Source organism: Bombus pyrosoma, linkage group LG7, assembly GCF_014825855.1.
Source record: "Bombus pyrosoma isolate SC7728 linkage group LG7, ASM1482585v1, whole genome shotgun sequence".
In the NCBI taxonomy this organism is placed as follows: domain Eukaryota; kingdom Metazoa; phylum Arthropoda; class Insecta; order Hymenoptera; family Apidae; genus Bombus; species Bombus pyrosoma.
In genome coordinates, this window is record NC_057776.1 from 3,735,027 (window position 1) to 3,751,286 (window position 16,260).

Below are 16,260 nucleotides of genomic sequence, written 5' to 3' on the forward strand. Positions count from 1 at the left end.
AACCGACAGAGCAAACATCGGGCGCGAACCTCGTGTTTGAATCGGCGCAGTGTAAACAGCCCTAAGCCTTGAACGCTCGGGAAAAGATCGAATTTCTCGTTCCCGGTTGAAAATCGGCTAATGTTGTTTACACTATAAACAGAATTCAAAGCCATAGTGATGGGCATGCATGAAGTGACACAACAAACCAGTTATTTTCTACCAATAAATGTCGTAAGCAGAAAAGCAACTTCGTTTTTATGTGTTTTCATGTGTGCAACAAGTAAGACGCAATACCTATACTGATAATGGCTCTGAACGTTCCAGTATCAATCAGATGACAGTTAATCGTTTTCCTGATAGATAATTTCAATGGTTGATTTCATACAGATACGTGGAAAATATCTTTATCGATATTCGAATTCTGTACGATTTAATTGTCCGTTTTAAACTAATGGAATTTTTGGAACTAGATGTTCCATTGGCTGGTCTACTGTCAGAAGATATTACAAAAAACGAAAATGTTACCAAACGGTTATTCCTTAACCTTAAACTGGCACGGTTCTTTAACGTTGAACTAATGGTACTATTATTGTTATTAAAAACGCGCATTTATTAATAGAAAAACGTTAGATACAGGAGCATTAAATTAATAAACGTATTGTCTTGAAAATAAAACCGAACTATGAAAGACAATCTAGGATATAAATTTCCCGTGGCACTCGTGGTATTGGGTTCTGGCCGTAAGTACCTGCGTAATTTCCTATCTACCAGTTAAAGATTAATTTTAAAAAGTTACTTCCCTGACTACCATGAAGATTACTAATCGTCACGTGGATATTGCCAGAAATAGTATACGAATCTTCATGCCTGTTTTGCAGTTGAAATTATGCGGGTAAAGAAGGAGGAAGATAAAAGGTGAATGGCGCAAAGAAGAATGAACGCACATATCGCGTGGGTGGTGTCGGTGGGTCTTGTATAATGAGATGAGTATCTTTAATAGTCCGACGATACAAGGCGGCCGGCACGTCGTGGGTATCAAAGCCCCCTCTCGTATCCGCCTTACACATCGCCCTCTCTTTTCTGCTTCAATGGATCGAGCATGAGTGGGTGTGAACGAAATCTCGACTGGATCATCGTTTAACGGCGCTTTTGTTCTCGTAGCGGATAAAAGGTGTTTCGCTTGATAACAATCAGTCTTTATCATTCCTTAATGAAACGTCACATGTATATACATTTTTTCGCAAATCCAAAGACTAGAGTTACAGAATTGAAATTTACCAGTGAAATACGATTATTCTGCAGGATTTCTTCGTGTTTAACGGGTGAATCACACGTTTCTATCCTGTTAAGAAAATATTCACTTTTAGAGAGAAATACAACGCGAAAGAAATAAAACTGCAAGTGGATAAAAATTACAGATGGCTGATTAGAAGCAATTAAAAAAAAGGTCAATTCTATGCTAGGCGGTTAAACGAAGCAGAAAACATCAGGCCTCCGCCTTTCATCGAGAAAGTCCGGAAGAGAACCACTAAACAGAGCTAATCGACCGGGGCCGTACTTTTATCTCTTCATAATCACGCTCATTAGTGCCGGGCCTATTATTACAAGTCTGCAAGAAATATCGATAAGAAAAACGCTCGATTTAGCAACCGGGCGTCGTTCTTACGTCGAACGCACGTTACGTTCTCGTTCGATCGTAACGACCCTCGTGTGTATATCGGGTGTTCGACAAATACCGCTGCCATACATTACATCGTTAAACGGCGAGCGAGCAATAAAATGAACAATGTTTTATGATTCTCATCTAATTAGGTCGTAAAAGGCACAATTATTACCGTTGGCATCTTGTCAGAAAATATGTATACTGCGTCTGAAAAAAAAAAACGCCGTAAAAAGGTGAGGGGAACCAAGGTCAGAAAAAATTGCGCAGCTTTTCATGTAAATGCGAAAAATGAGTCAGGAAGGTGTTATCGACTGGATGATTAAAAAGATGTTGGTATCGGCGGGACGGGTAAGAGGCGAGAAAGGGCAAGAATATCGATGACACACGGAAGGGACGTGTCGGTACACGATGACGTTATCGTTCGGCTCATATAGGACGCAAAACAAAGCGGTGTTTCCCCCGTGCACATATGCGTGGAATGTAAATGACGATTATTGCGCGATTGGACAAGAATTCGAGCGATCCTGGCCGGCAACAACGCAATATAAAACGAAATCGGTTCGTTTTATCGGTATTCGTCGAGCACTGCGTATCGAATCGTTTTCAATTTTCTCTTGGTACTGTATTTATGCAAATTTGTAAGAGCTACGGTATTTTATAGAAATACATGTCATATGTTGTATATGGTTTTACCTACCTGGTCGCATCTTATTTTCATTTTGCAGGCAAACGGGCGAAAAGGAATAATATATGTATGCAAAGAAAATAGAGCAGCAATGGTGAGATAAAAATTTGTTTTCAAACGTACGGCCGGAACTAATTTAATTCGGCGTACTTCGCGTCATACGAACGCGGCTTCATTAATAATGGAGGACGCGTTAGCACGACAAAATGTATAACCGAACGTAGGTGCGGCCTGTCAACGATTGCGTCGGAAATACAACACTGCCAACCCATCATTCGACCTGTTTGCATCGACGAAAAGAAGCGAGACAATACCGATTCTTCTGACGCTTCGAACGCGCAGATATTCAATCGCGTCAAAATTATCCGCCTTACTTCAACTGTATATGTACATATTATATTTCGGAATACGTAAGATGATATCTGACTGAAACTTTTTATTTTCCTTCTCTTTTTTAATTAATATGATATTAATAATTTATTTTGTATTATAGGCTCATAACCTATTACAGGAAGATTCTTGGCCCCTCTCATTTCTAGTTTCTTACAATATATCATATTATATTTTTATACCTCTCTATATTATATCTGTTGATTATATATTTCTTTATTATATATCTTTATTATATATTTTTTATATATTTCATTATATATCTTCGTTATATATATTATATATCTTTTATCATACATCTTTATATCTCTTGATTATTACATCTTATTGTTGCTGTTATTATTTGTATAATGCTTAGTCAACTTTCTCAGTTGATATTTATCTATCGTATATTTTTATATTACATTGGTATATGTATATACATATGTACGTAGCTATATTTTGCATCTATATTTCTATATAAAATGTGCATTCTGCTATTCATCTATGTATGATTTTCGAGTCTTTATGGCTGCTTGTACGTAACTGAAGATATTTTTTATCGATATAAAATATTTGTGTTTCTTTCCTTTCCATATTGCATAGCTGGCATGTTTCTGCGTCGTTTATTTGTCCTTCCTCCCCCTTCTCGCCGTTTCTTTCTCCTTGTGGAATATACTTCGAACGAAAAGCTTCTTGTATTAATTTCAAAAATATCAATATAAGTATACCAATTGCTCTCGCATATGAGGTTTTCTTTCGAGGAGCTTATTCCGTCAACTTTTAAAAATATCCGTATTTCAATTCTCCTCGAGTAGTATGAAAGACTACTTGATATTAATCGCTTAAGACAGCCAAATTAATCAGATACAATCTTGAAACAGTTAATGTACAGGAAAACGTTCAGAATTCCTTGACAGAGTTTAAAGGACGTGGTATGACGTGTCACAATGTATCTACCCGTAAAACGATACGTGAGCAATATATGCGCCTCGCTCACGTACAGTAGTAGTAGACGAGCTAAGAAGCGGACGCCAGTCTGTCTCGGATCAGGAATGGGATTAGAAAGCACGTCAAGTCTCCGTGGGTCACGTCACCCAGATCGAGATTTAGTCCGTGCCTCGCGTATTACGTCGGTCTACAGTACTATCCAAAGGGCAATGCCATTTCTATGACCTTCTCGGAAAAAGCGATCCAAGAAAGAGTCGATATCGATCAGCTTGTTGCATACAGTGGTTGTCGGAAACTTATACATTCTACATAGTCTATGATCTTTCCTAGTAAATATTTCCTAGTAAGTATATACGTTTGACATATTTTAAATTCCAGAAAAATATATAAGCCATTTTATATTTTATAAATTCGGATTCGTATGAGCAAATTGCTTTTACATGTATAGTAAGTAAATATAAAAATTGAAATGAGCTTAAGGGGAAGCTTAGGGTTATGAATAATATATTACATCAAATAATTAGACTAAATTAAATGATAGATTACGTTGACATTTGAACGAACGTCAATTATTGACATATCGTACGATGATGACCTATGACTGTGTGAAATGACGTAATCCAGACAACGATATTTTTATAGTAACTGTTTGACCAGGGATTTTACGGAATTAACTCGTAATTTGAATTGCCAATGGCTTATGTAAGCAAAATTTATATAATAAAATTAAGAAAACTTATCCTGGAAGGATAAGATCTTAGGTTCACCTGGAAATGTTATATTAAGATCAGTTTCTATGAAAGATTTATGTTACATTATTTGCAATAAAATCGATCCAATCCGGAATTATTTTGTTCCCATTTACTTGTAACTGCATGATTATAGAAACTTGTGACGAACAAATGACCCGGCCAAGAAGATAATAGATCTTTGATACTTTGAAACAAGCTATAGTGGAGGAGAACAGGGTGTTCCGGGATTGTTGTACCTACACGAATAATCGACGTGAATTCCGTAAAAGTCGCGTCAGGTCGGCCAGTTACATAGAAACGTAATGTTGTACGTGCGGCTTGAGGCTCGCCTCGCCGCGAGGGGGTTAAAGGTCGGACTCAAACGAACAGGGGAGACCCGATACGTGCACAAAGACACGCACGAATGCGTGAGGACACACCCACTTTAATACGTACCGGAATGCATTCGCATTTGATGCAGTACATGACTCCGAAGGGCGGGCCCAAATCCGCGAACCAGGTGGAGCCCAGTTCCCGTATCTGCTTGCCGAACGTACATTCTGCAACAAAGAGGCATTTGAATTGGCTTGGTGAATTTGTGGCTCCTCTTTTCTTTTTCCTGTTTTCTTCGATGCAATAGCGACTGGTATATGTACGACTTAGGCGAATGAAAAATGACTAGGCGGAAATATTTGAAAGCGAACAGAAAGTGGAGATTGTGGATAGGAGAGGAAAAGAGGGCGTTGCAGAGGAGAAAGGTTTACGAATAAATATTCCATATTATTTAACTGTACTATTTGACTGCAAGAAAAATTCATGATCGTCAATTGTAAATTGTACGTTTATATTTCATGCTCTTTCGATAGTTTCTGATCAATGAGATTGATACTTAATCCAGTTGATGTGAAGACACTTCGAGCAAAGTACTGAAGAAACGGATTAACTATTTCATAAACTATGTATAAAACGTGATACAAAGGTAAGAAAATTAATGCACTCGATATTTAACTTTCCATTGCGAAAGAAGGAAATCGTATATCATTTAAGTTATACGTAATACGACCACATAATCCCTTTACATTCCAGAATGGGATAAAAGTGAAATCGCGGAATGAATGGAGGACTCTTTCCGGCTGGGGTGCGCTAATCGCCAGTCTCTGAATCATCGCCGTGGTCGAAGAAGGAGCAAACGTTCCTTAGTCGCCGCTTAAAAATCGCCGAGACGACGATGAGACGATGCGTAAAAGAAGAAAGCGACGGGGCGGGAGAGAGAAAGGAAAACGGCAGAAGGCGATCTGAAAGAAGGAAAAAGAAAGCGAGCACCATTCTCGCAAGGCCGTTGCCTCGTTTAACAGTGACGTGGATTCACCTTCTTCCGCTAAGATAAAAAGAAACCGAGGGAAATGTCAGCTAGGTCCGTGTATGACTGTTAAGCGCAACCACGTCCTTTTCTTTTTCAGCGTAAAAATAAATACTCGACCGTGCCCGCGCCGAAAATAACCTGCACTCTTTCTGTCGGATTATGCGACTTATCGTAGCTTCTAAGAAACCGCTTCCATCCCCTCCATCGAGCGTATCACGCGCCCGGTAACCGAGCGATTCGTGCGCGTTACACCTCAACACGAAGAAGTTTCTCGAGACCGGAATACAGCAATCGCTTTATGGGAAGCGTGGCGCCGCCTCGCGTGCTACGCATCACGTGACGGCCAGTGGATAAGCAGCCATCCCTACACATCGAATCGATAGTTTACGATATTTTGCTGGTATTTTATATCAAGCTGAATGACAAATGCAGCTCGCCATTACGAGTCAAGAATCATAACAAAATAGATCATAATTGAGTTGTCATATGAAGACGAAGGTTAACGGAACATTTATTAAATAATAACGGGAAGAATTCCAACTATCCGATACAAAGTCTACTCTAACGATCAACAGACGAGAATGCGTCTAAAGCCAAAAATAAAACGTAATAGATTATACGCTGATCAACCGAAGTACGTGGAATTCTTCAGCAGCGTACCAACGAACCTATTAGCCGAGCAACGGTACAAATCACGGTTGAATCCATCCAGAACTTCAATACGATGCAAGCGTCGCGACGTTACACGTTTCAACGAACGGGGAAACGAAAGGAGATCGGGTCTCTTTGGATTCGTCCAGTCGTTCCGTTTGCTTCAAATGTGCACACATTCGACAGAGAAAGAGAGGAAGAAAGATACACAGTAAGGCTCGTTGCGCGAGGTCGTTGCACCGTGTGTACTAAGTCGTTCTAAGCGCATGGTCGGTCCTAAGCAACCAGGAGAGTCCGAGAGAAGAGAGCCTCGATACGCCACCGCATCGCAAATATGCGAGTCCAGTGCTACCTCGCCCTTTATGCGGCCGTGTTCATATGTCATCGATACTGTTCAGTTCATCGTTCAATTCATCCCAGGTATAACTCCTTTCTCTTCGTTCTATGTGTATGCGTCGGTCTTTATTGCCGATTGCAAACAGGCCTTTGTATACCAAAGCATTTTTGCAATACAGAGACCTATGAAGGCACAACTATGAAGAACTATGGTTCACGAGGTTAAAGAAAAAATATAGATCAGAATCGCCGCATTCGCGAACGTATTAATGGCCTGAATACAGGATATGGCGAGAAACACACAGTGTTGCCAACAAAATCGACGAATTCCGTCCATTTCATCCGGCTCGATTTCCTTCCTCCGTTTAACACGAGACACGCCAGCAAACCGAATAAATCACTCGAGTATCGAGGACAAAGCCAGAGAACGAATTAATCCCGCTACCGCGCTATGAGGGGCATCGAAATCAGAGGAAAGCTTCAGGGAGAACCGTTGCCGTATTGGCGCACCGCGCGTGCACGGTCGACGCTCTTTATCGTTTCGATCTGACATTCTCCTAATGGACCTCTTCTCTTTCTCGGCTCGCGCCCTCTTAACGCCCGTTTCTCTAGAATTCGTAACGCGATACGTAGTGCGAAACGCGCCGATAAGTCGTTTCACAGGGAACATAAAATTTCTCATTTAATAATATTGTTAGATTTTTACAATAGATTTTACTCTTTCTATACTAATTGTCTTTATATGTTTTTTTTTTTTTTCTTACAGAAGTTTCTCCTTTCTCTATTATTTGAAGTTGTAGCGCTATAGAAATACCACATAAGTCTAAGTTCATGGGGAGGAATGTAACAACGATAGGGCGGGAGCATAGGCGTCAAATCTCGCTAAACGTTTAATCTATTATTGGAAGGATGAGAATAGGACGTCGTAGCGGAGTGGACGACGCGATGGACGACGGAGTATAGAGTCGGCCGATGCTAATTTGGCCCATATACTAACGTTTCATAGACCGTTAACTCCGTTGCTCTAACTTATGAACTGTGAAATTTTGTGCGCTTTATCTCGAACCAGTGAACCGACCGTGCTTAGCGCAGCAGCAGCTTCCTTGGCCATTTCGCGGAACACTAAACGCGCCCTCTCGGTGAACCAATCAGAAATTCAATGGCCTGCCCCATGGTGGCGTTCCGCTGTTTTTCCTTGTACATGCATAATGGCGCTTTTGTGGCCGTCCCGCGGTCTTAACACGTAACAAAATTAAGGATGCTAGCGGAGAACAGCCGCGTAGAGGGCGTTCACGCGAATTACCGAGACATTTGCATAAATGGATTAGCATAAATTAAACCGAATGGAAAAGCGTCGAGGCTGCGTCCGTAAATTGGCTGCGATTTGCATAAACGGAGAAGGCCTTCTCGCGTAACGCGTTCCTCTCTTCCCCTTTCGGTTCGCAGAAAAATCGTACGGACACGACACGACGAAAGTCGACGAGTGCAGTCGTAAAAAAGGAGCAGCCACTCAAACGGCGTATAACACTACTACGACGACAACCAGGGCCATCCTGAGAGCCGACGACGTAATACGGCGTTTGGGTTGAGACACGTAATGAAAACAGGCGTCCTCAAACGGTTGAGTGTCGGCCGTTTCGAGCAGCGCAAAAACAGGAGGAGACGCTTTTGCTGGCGACACCAGTTACGACGTCGTGTTTAAGACGGGTTCGTGTAAATTCACTTCCACTCTGGTGGAGGGGCACCAAACGGTTGCTATCGTTCGGTAATACTAATATTGACTTAAGGTGAAGATACACACAAAACATTTGTTGCATTATGATCCGTGTATATATATAGCTATTTAGTTTGAGAAATCTAGGAGAAAAAGAGGGATTAGCAATGTGTACAAGGTCGTTATTAATTACTGACTTTTGATATTAGATCTAATTATGTAAGGGGATCTCTAAGATATGTTTAATATTTTTTCAGTCATCATCTCCTACAATGTAATAATGTTTGAAGAAACTGAAGCATTTATAGCATAATTATAGTAGTTTCCACCAAATTATAGAATCTTTATCTTATACTTTTGATTTATGTAATGATCTTCTATATACGTAGTATCTATTATATGAACATATTCTTTGTGCCTTGAATCTTCCAATAATATGCTACGTTTATGTAACTATTACTAATTATTGCGTGGTCTTTTATAGGTTACTGCAAGGTCAATATTAATTACCGTTTTTAGATCAAAGATGGCGTTATTACACATTCGAATGTACCAAGGCAAGTAATTTTAGTCACAGGATAATTTGGTGTATTTAAAGTTCGAGCATCATCCGTTGACGATTCATTCCTTCTAGCTTTAGCTTTCAGCGAATCTCATCAAGAATTCTAGGAAGACTGTTTCTGCCACTATTCTGAGCCACGTAGTCAGTCTAGGATAACGATGAACGCGTGGCGCTTCTAACTGAGGAGTTCGATGAACCGCGATGAATCCTCAACCGGGATTCATTTAGGAAAAATACGACAGGATAGACTACTGTTAATCCTAAAATATCTAAGGCGTCGACCGTTGACTCGGCTTGTCCAATGTCGGAAGATCGGACACGTTACCCCGACTTTTGCTTCCACAAAACCGTTCTTGCCCGCAAAACGTCGTTAAAGCCAGACCGATGACTATCTTACGCACGACGAAAGAAGCTTGCTCCAAATTCTCCACGGTAAAACATTTACCCTGACTTTATTCCTCCTGCTATTCAATAAACTGAACGAGAATATGGACGCCAAGAAAGTTGTAAGAAAACTTGCCAACAAATCCACACGTGCTTCTTTCCTTTTCCAACTTTTTGCCTGCGCGCGAAATTCGAATCGCGATCAGGGACACGTTTCAGTTTCGGGGACGATAAACCGTCGACACGCGAGGTGTAACACGCCTCGACCGCGATATTAATTTCGTCTGAGACTAGGTTACATAAATTCACGATATAAACTCTGCCGTTCGAGAAACGAATCCACAAACATAACTCGTAAATGTGCGCCCTCATTGGCGTTCTTGTAAAGTTCGCCATCTATTTACATATTGTTAACAAACACGTTCGTGAGCTTTTTTACGCGCTTACTATCCGCGAGAAAATTGTAGAGTTATCATAAAATGTTTGAAAATAATAACCATCTTGGTATTCTTCATACTAATTTTTTTATTCTTACTGATTGTATCATATTCAATGAAACAAATCGTTTCTCAGTTGGTAAATTAACACAATTTTCTAAAAAGATTATTACAAACATCCCATACAATTTTTAATTTTCTTCTTCATACTAAAATCATATACTGCTGGAATTTTACGTTTATAAAATGAATATTATGTTGTAGCAACAAAATCTACGATTGTGATAATACCATAATTCCATGGTACAACAGTAAGGTAACTAGAATAAGACGCTACAAAGTCACGTGCATTCTTAGTATCGGCCCAAATTCGTGCTAGCATCTTAACACAGTTGCACAGTTCTTCACGCGGAACAGGATATTTAAACCTGCATTCGGCCCACTATCTTTATATCCGCCAAACCGCCCTCTAGGTAGTTTTGTAACAACGCTATGAGTACGTCCTCGCTCGCTAAAATAAATAACGTTCTCCACTGACGACGGATAAAAAAGGACTAGAAAAAGAAACGACGCGATAGCCGGGTGAGTGAACGACAAACACATGCCACTTTCTTTTCTTGCTTTTTCCACTTTTCTCCATCTCGTTTCTTTTCCATGAATCTCGCGGCGTTACACTTACTTCCTGTCCCCCCCCCCCGCCTATTTCGCGATCCGCCACTTGTTCTCTTCTCCTCCCTCTTGCAACATTCGTTCAAACTCTGATTCTTTCTCACTCTGTTACATAGGCGCTCTTACTCATCTCCATCTCGAGTTTCACATCACCTTTAGCATCGTATACGGTCTCACGTCACGTGACATTGCGATGCACCGAGCAGCATCGAGGTTATTTTATCTGAACGCGAACATGCTTGTCTCGGTCGTGTGATTTCTAATGTTTCATTGCCGCACTAAACAATGCCATTGTTTCAGAACGAAAACAAGGCCCATAAAATTTCCAGAAAGGCAAGTCGAATAAAGTTAACCGCACAAGCATTTAGGTGTTATTAGAATCGACCTTAAGGCAGATTCTCAGTTTTACTGTCGTTTTTAATCGAAACGTTGTGCCGAGCTACAAGATGATTTTTTGCCTGAATTTTAATTAACGAAGAAAGGTTAATTCATGGTAATAGGTTTTTAACACGATGACAACTGATATTAAGGAGCGTTTAGAAGTGGTTCATGGTGCCAAATCAGTAGACCACTACGCGACCGTCTTTAAAATGAAAATTTATGCACAACGAGGAACATGCGGGTAGTCTGGGATACCTACTAAAGATAGATTCAGCTTTTTTGCTCTTCTTTGCTTCGCGACAGATGTTCGTAGAAGATCTATAAGGTCAGTTCGCACATAACGTGTGACGTCCGAGTTCGAAAATCAGGCGATCGCTTTAGTACACAAATCTGACGAACTCTAAATCCCCAAACATAGTCTATACGATAATTGAATTATCACCAAGTTAGGTGTGATCTCATTAACTCAGAAATGCGAAATTGGATTTGAAGTCGCAAGCCGAGTAAAAAATCACAAATGTATTGACGGACAGATGATTTAACAGATGTTGTGAAAAATAAAGAAGTGACTGAGATATCAATCTATATATATAGCTTATCATATAATAAAATTACAACCTAACCTAACGTAAATCGCCATCACGCGACGAGAAACTAGATGAACCGGCAACCTATCGTCACGGAAGCAAAGGGAAAGAGCTAGGAAAAATGAAACGGAACGATTGGATAACGATCGGATTGAGATTTTTCGTGGGCGAAGTCAAACGAAAATAAAACGCGGCGTCTCGTCCTCGCGATTCGTGGCGAGATCGTAACGACCACGCGAAGAAGAAAGAAAGAAAATAAGCAGCGGAAAAAACACGATAGAGGAAAGGAAGACGAGGGAGCAGACGAGGGAGGAAGTGTGGCGAAGCCAGGTGCCGTCGACATTGTCCTTACGCAACGCTGGCTAGCCGTGAAGCATCGTCTGGCCGAATATGAGGGCGCTATCTACATCTTCCGGTCCGGCCCGATCCTTGAGGGCCACTTTCTCATAGGTTGGTCTCCTGACACTGCAAGTGGGCAGACACGTAGGCGACACACTCTCCTCGCGACTTCACTTCGTCGACATCGACACATCGCGGTCGCCTCTCCTGCCGTGTCTCGCCGCTACGTTATAAAACGGCGACGCTGTTGTACGGCCGTACCTGCTTTCCTGGCTACAGGTTTCACGTAGGTGTACGCCTACGTGCGCCTCGACCGAATATGTATCTCACCGAGTCCTCGATCAGCATTAATATGCAGAGGAGTTAAAGTCGAGTACTCCTCGGCCTCAATTGAGCTGCACGCAAACGCATCTACGATCTGGTTGGCTGCAGGGAAATGAAGCAGCCAAGGATTTGCACGTTTTATTCTGAATTATGGATAATTAGTCGTCCTAATTTCGTTTTAAAGAAGCATAGGGCAGAGTTACCGAAGATCATTCTTACGACCGGGAAATCTACATCATTAAAATTAAAAGAGGTGAGTGTGCATTTTCGCAAATTTGCATGTTTTTATTAAGGGTAAGGTAAATTTTCATATTCGTTAAGAAACCATGTTTTTATACTAATAGTCGACTGTTTTACCCTAAAGATATATGAAACGAAGTTTTGCTTTGCAAATATGAATTCTGCTGTTAATTAGTAGAATGCGAATATTTATGCATTTATCGAGAATTTATACATCCAAAAATGTATGGAATACAATATATTAAATATCTAAAGAAAAGTTCTCGTTATATTTAATGGGTGAAAAATCTTCATTTAGATTTCATTTCTTTAATTATGTTCGCAAATATTTGACATTTATATAAATAGACGCACTAATACGCAGTCAATTAATTAGACATTGACATTAGAATCAGCCTTAAGGTTACATGAAGATCTTAGAAATATATTAAATTACGATAAAAGATTGCTACTCGAGTAATTAATACGTTTTTATAGGAATCATAATATCTGGTTCACCGTTTCGATCTGTATGAAAGAGGCGTAAATCTCTGGGCGAGTACGCATGTAGGCGAAACGCCCTCGCAACTTCACTTTTCCGGGGCGAGCGCCACCGGCAGCGTAGTACGAGGATCACGATGACGCTTCCCACACGTACTTTAGCTGTTTTCACGTAGCTACAAGCATTTCAAAAATACTCTGTCTGGGAACAAAACAACACACACCTACGTCGGTTCTAAACAGCGATTTCAGCAATTTTCTTCGGTCGTCAAAAAATATAATGAAATATAAATGGCCAGACGTGACTCGAATTAAAAGAAATTACGCAATTCAGGCTTGAATACCCACATGGTTAAAATTAGATGTCACTATAGAGTTTACAGGATTGGTGAAGAAAACAGAGACCGCGCCTTTATCGGCAATCGAGCCCAGACTTTCATGTTTCTATGTAGGCAATGGTATTTCCAATCACACCATTACTTCAACAGAATTTTATATGACTTTGTCGCCACATAAAGTTGCTTAATAGAATTTAGATACGTAATATGATGAAACTAACGAATTCTGAATTTTCTCCTTTTCAATTTTTACAATCTTTTCATGAATGTAGTTATAGAAATATATCGAAATAATGTAGAATATAACGAAAAGTGAACATTGGAAAAATAAAGAATTTCAATAAATTAGGTTAGCTTCTCTAGATATTAGTAATACACATAAACAAACACAATATCATAGTAGTTCTCAACAAATAGCGAAAAAGTTAGGTTATAAGTATTTTCAGTCACGTGACTCGAAACACGTCCCACATTATCCACCAAACTGGACTCCGTCAATGCTTCCACGCGCGTATTTCTATATCTCCTAAAATATATCCGGTGAGAGAACAGGAGTGTTACAGGTTGATAAGCGAACGATGTTTTACTGCCGTGAGGGCATATAACAATGCCGCTTTGTTCGTACCGCGCCAACGCCGACTTAAAGCCGGTGTTTTCTACTGATACAGAATAAATTTATCCATTGGTCGGCGACATAGTTGACGAGCCGATTACAACAGTGGCTCCTAGAGTCACGTGATCCGCGAAATTGCTAATATCCTATATATATATATATATATATATATATATATATATGTGTAATTTGTAACTATAATATATATAATATATATATATTATATTATTATATATATATATTTACGTCCTCTACTACGAATAACAAAATATTTGAAATTTCATGGCACAAGTAAACCAAGTTTTAAATTACATGAAGAAGAAAATTATAATCTCAATTTTCAATTTCACGTTCATCCCTGTTTAAAATATCTTCCTTGTTTCTTCTAACCATCAACGTAGGTGGTAGAACAACAAGGAAAGATCAAAGCTGTAGGTGATCCTATCTGCCGGCGGCTTTAGAAGCACAATTAATCTCTTTCGGTGCGCGTGAAGGGAAACGCCGACGAGTAACGTGAAAGGTCGAGAGTTCCCCGCCAGCCAGTGACCCGGCGGTATTTTTCTTTTTGAAATAACTTTAAAACACAAATATAAGTTTTTCCCACATGATTAAATGATGTCATAAAGAGACATCGAAAACGATAAGCAAAAGAAGCGTGAAGTTCCAATTAGAGGCACTGAAGTGTGCAAAAATATGTCACCAAGTCACTGATGCGCCCTTCATCACGGACGATATAAGAACCGGGCGTGAGGCGACAGAAATATGTATTGCTAGTCGATCGTAGCAGGCCGTGCCGAACAGTTCCAGCGCAGCGCAAGAACGGGAATGTTAATGCCGCATCAAGAGTTATGATAAATGGTGTGATTTTGCAAGGGGCGCGCGAAGAAATATGTTACTGTCGCTCCACAGACGTAGAAGAAATAGCTCTTAATAGTGTAGAGACGTGGTTTGATCGGTACGCAATGTACGATTCTATATTAATAACATGGATATAAAAAATTAAAGTAAGTCTTAGTAAGATAAGATATTTATCGGATTTTTATATTTGCTTTACAGTGCAGTAATTTTTAAAACATTCTTATTATTTGCCTAACAGTAGGATTCAGAATGAGATCTAAGATAGAATTCCACTGAGTGACATACAAGTGAGTTGAGTATACTTAACTCAATGTCCTCTGTTACGTGATTTTATGTGTGATCCTGAATGCAATTCTTTGTGTAATTTTTCGGTCATATAGTGCATTTCTATTCTTCTGTGTCATTGGAAATAAAAAAAAAATAATGTTATAGTACTAGAATGAAAAGAGTTATGAAACTTCAATTATAGGTTAAGACTGAAAATTCTTATGCATGATTTATTGGAGGTCAGTAGACAGTGTCAATGATAACACTGTTCAGCGGAAGATCGCCACACGACACGCTATACCCGCTGAGAAGCTACAAACGAGTCAATGATCTCTCTAACCACTTCCCGTAAACAAACAGTTCGGCGCACGCCATGCGACGCGCAGAGGTCGAAACGCATCAGGCGTTCATAGGTTGCGTACACACTAAACAAGAACAAATCGTACCAACCTACGATTCATTGGTCGGGTTAAGATAACCAACTCACTTATTACAATAAAAGTACAAATACAAAAAGCAACAAGATTGCAAAACAAACGTATGTGAAAAGACAGATTTTGACTGCACCAGTATACAAAAATTGGGGAATTAACCGCAACATATAAAAAAAATTCGGACGAAGAATGAAAACGTAGAATAAAAAGAGAAAGAAAGAGGGGAATAAGAAAGGACGAATGAAGGAAAAACGAAGAAGACGAAAAAAGGCAAAACGCGAAGACTCCCTCCTCTCCTTGCTTCTCTTTCCTGGCCGTACGCTGTCGTCGAGACGGCAACTGGCGATGCAATGTCGAGTGCCGAGTGCTATATATAGGTGGCCCTGAGTGTGCAAAAATCACCCTACAAAAATCTGGATCAAGGGGCCATTCACCAACTACGCCAAGCATTACGCGGTGTCTGGTGTATCCTAGAGCACGCCAAAGCGCCTTCAACAGACGTCGTCCAGATCGACGTCGCCGTCGTCGTCGACGTCGTCATCGTTTGTCCCTGATACATACATCAGAATGTTGCGTGCGGGCATTCTTACATCCATATATAGTAAAAGCCGAATCAAATTCTGTACTGTCGCTGTCTGCCAATGCTGTCGTTCCCCTGCCACTTGTTCAGCGCTCGAAAGATACATTAAGATGATCGTTAACGCTGACTGTGCAGGTTTTATATTCGGGTCGATCCGATTCACGCTAGCGTGGGACGTTTGACTGTCGATTTGCATGATCGTGGGTGCGGCATGTATTAGATTTTACATTTACGATTTATTTTTATACTTCCTTCTCTCTTGCTCTATAACGTAATTAAATTTGTAATAGTCTTCAGATGAAAGTAGATCGTTAGAACGTTC

General features: G+C 40.2%; 1 protein-coding gene and 2 long non-coding RNA genes across 13 annotated transcripts in view; 2 read left to right on the plus strand and 1 right to left on the minus strand.

The window, feature by feature from the left end:
- The window catches only part of LOC122569423 (dorsal-ventral patterning protein Sog), a 100,514-nt gene that overhangs the window by 27,495 nt on the left and 56,759 nt on the right, over positions 1-16,260 (minus strand). For all 8 annotated transcript variants that reach the window (XR_006317449.1, XM_043730449.1, XM_043730452.1 and 5 more), the window contains one exon: positions 4,838-4,941. Coding sequence is in view for 7 of the 8 variants with exons in the window: in XM_043730445.1 (XP_043586380.1) it covers positions 4,838-4,941 (104 nt within the window). In the remaining variant the exon portion in view is untranslated. The remainder of the gene's footprint in view (positions 1-4,837; positions 4,942-16,260) is intronic.
- LOC122569450 lies at positions 263-2,976 on the plus strand. Its single transcript, XR_006317464.1, has 3 exons — positions 263-2,262; positions 2,371-2,740; positions 2,824-2,976. It is a non-coding gene; the product is annotated as an uncharacterized LOC122569450 (long non-coding RNA).
- On the plus strand, positions 4,951-9,002 carry LOC122569451. Of its 4 annotated transcripts, none has more exons than XR_006317466.1 (3): positions 4,951-5,360; positions 5,468-8,496; positions 8,930-9,002. It is a non-coding gene; the product is annotated as an uncharacterized LOC122569451 (long non-coding RNA). The 4 variants fall into 4 exon arrangements; XR_006317467.1 differs by having other exon boundaries at positions 5,468-8,438; XR_006317468.1 differs by lacking the exon at positions 8,930-9,002 and having other exon boundaries at positions 5,468-5,795; positions 7,498-8,599.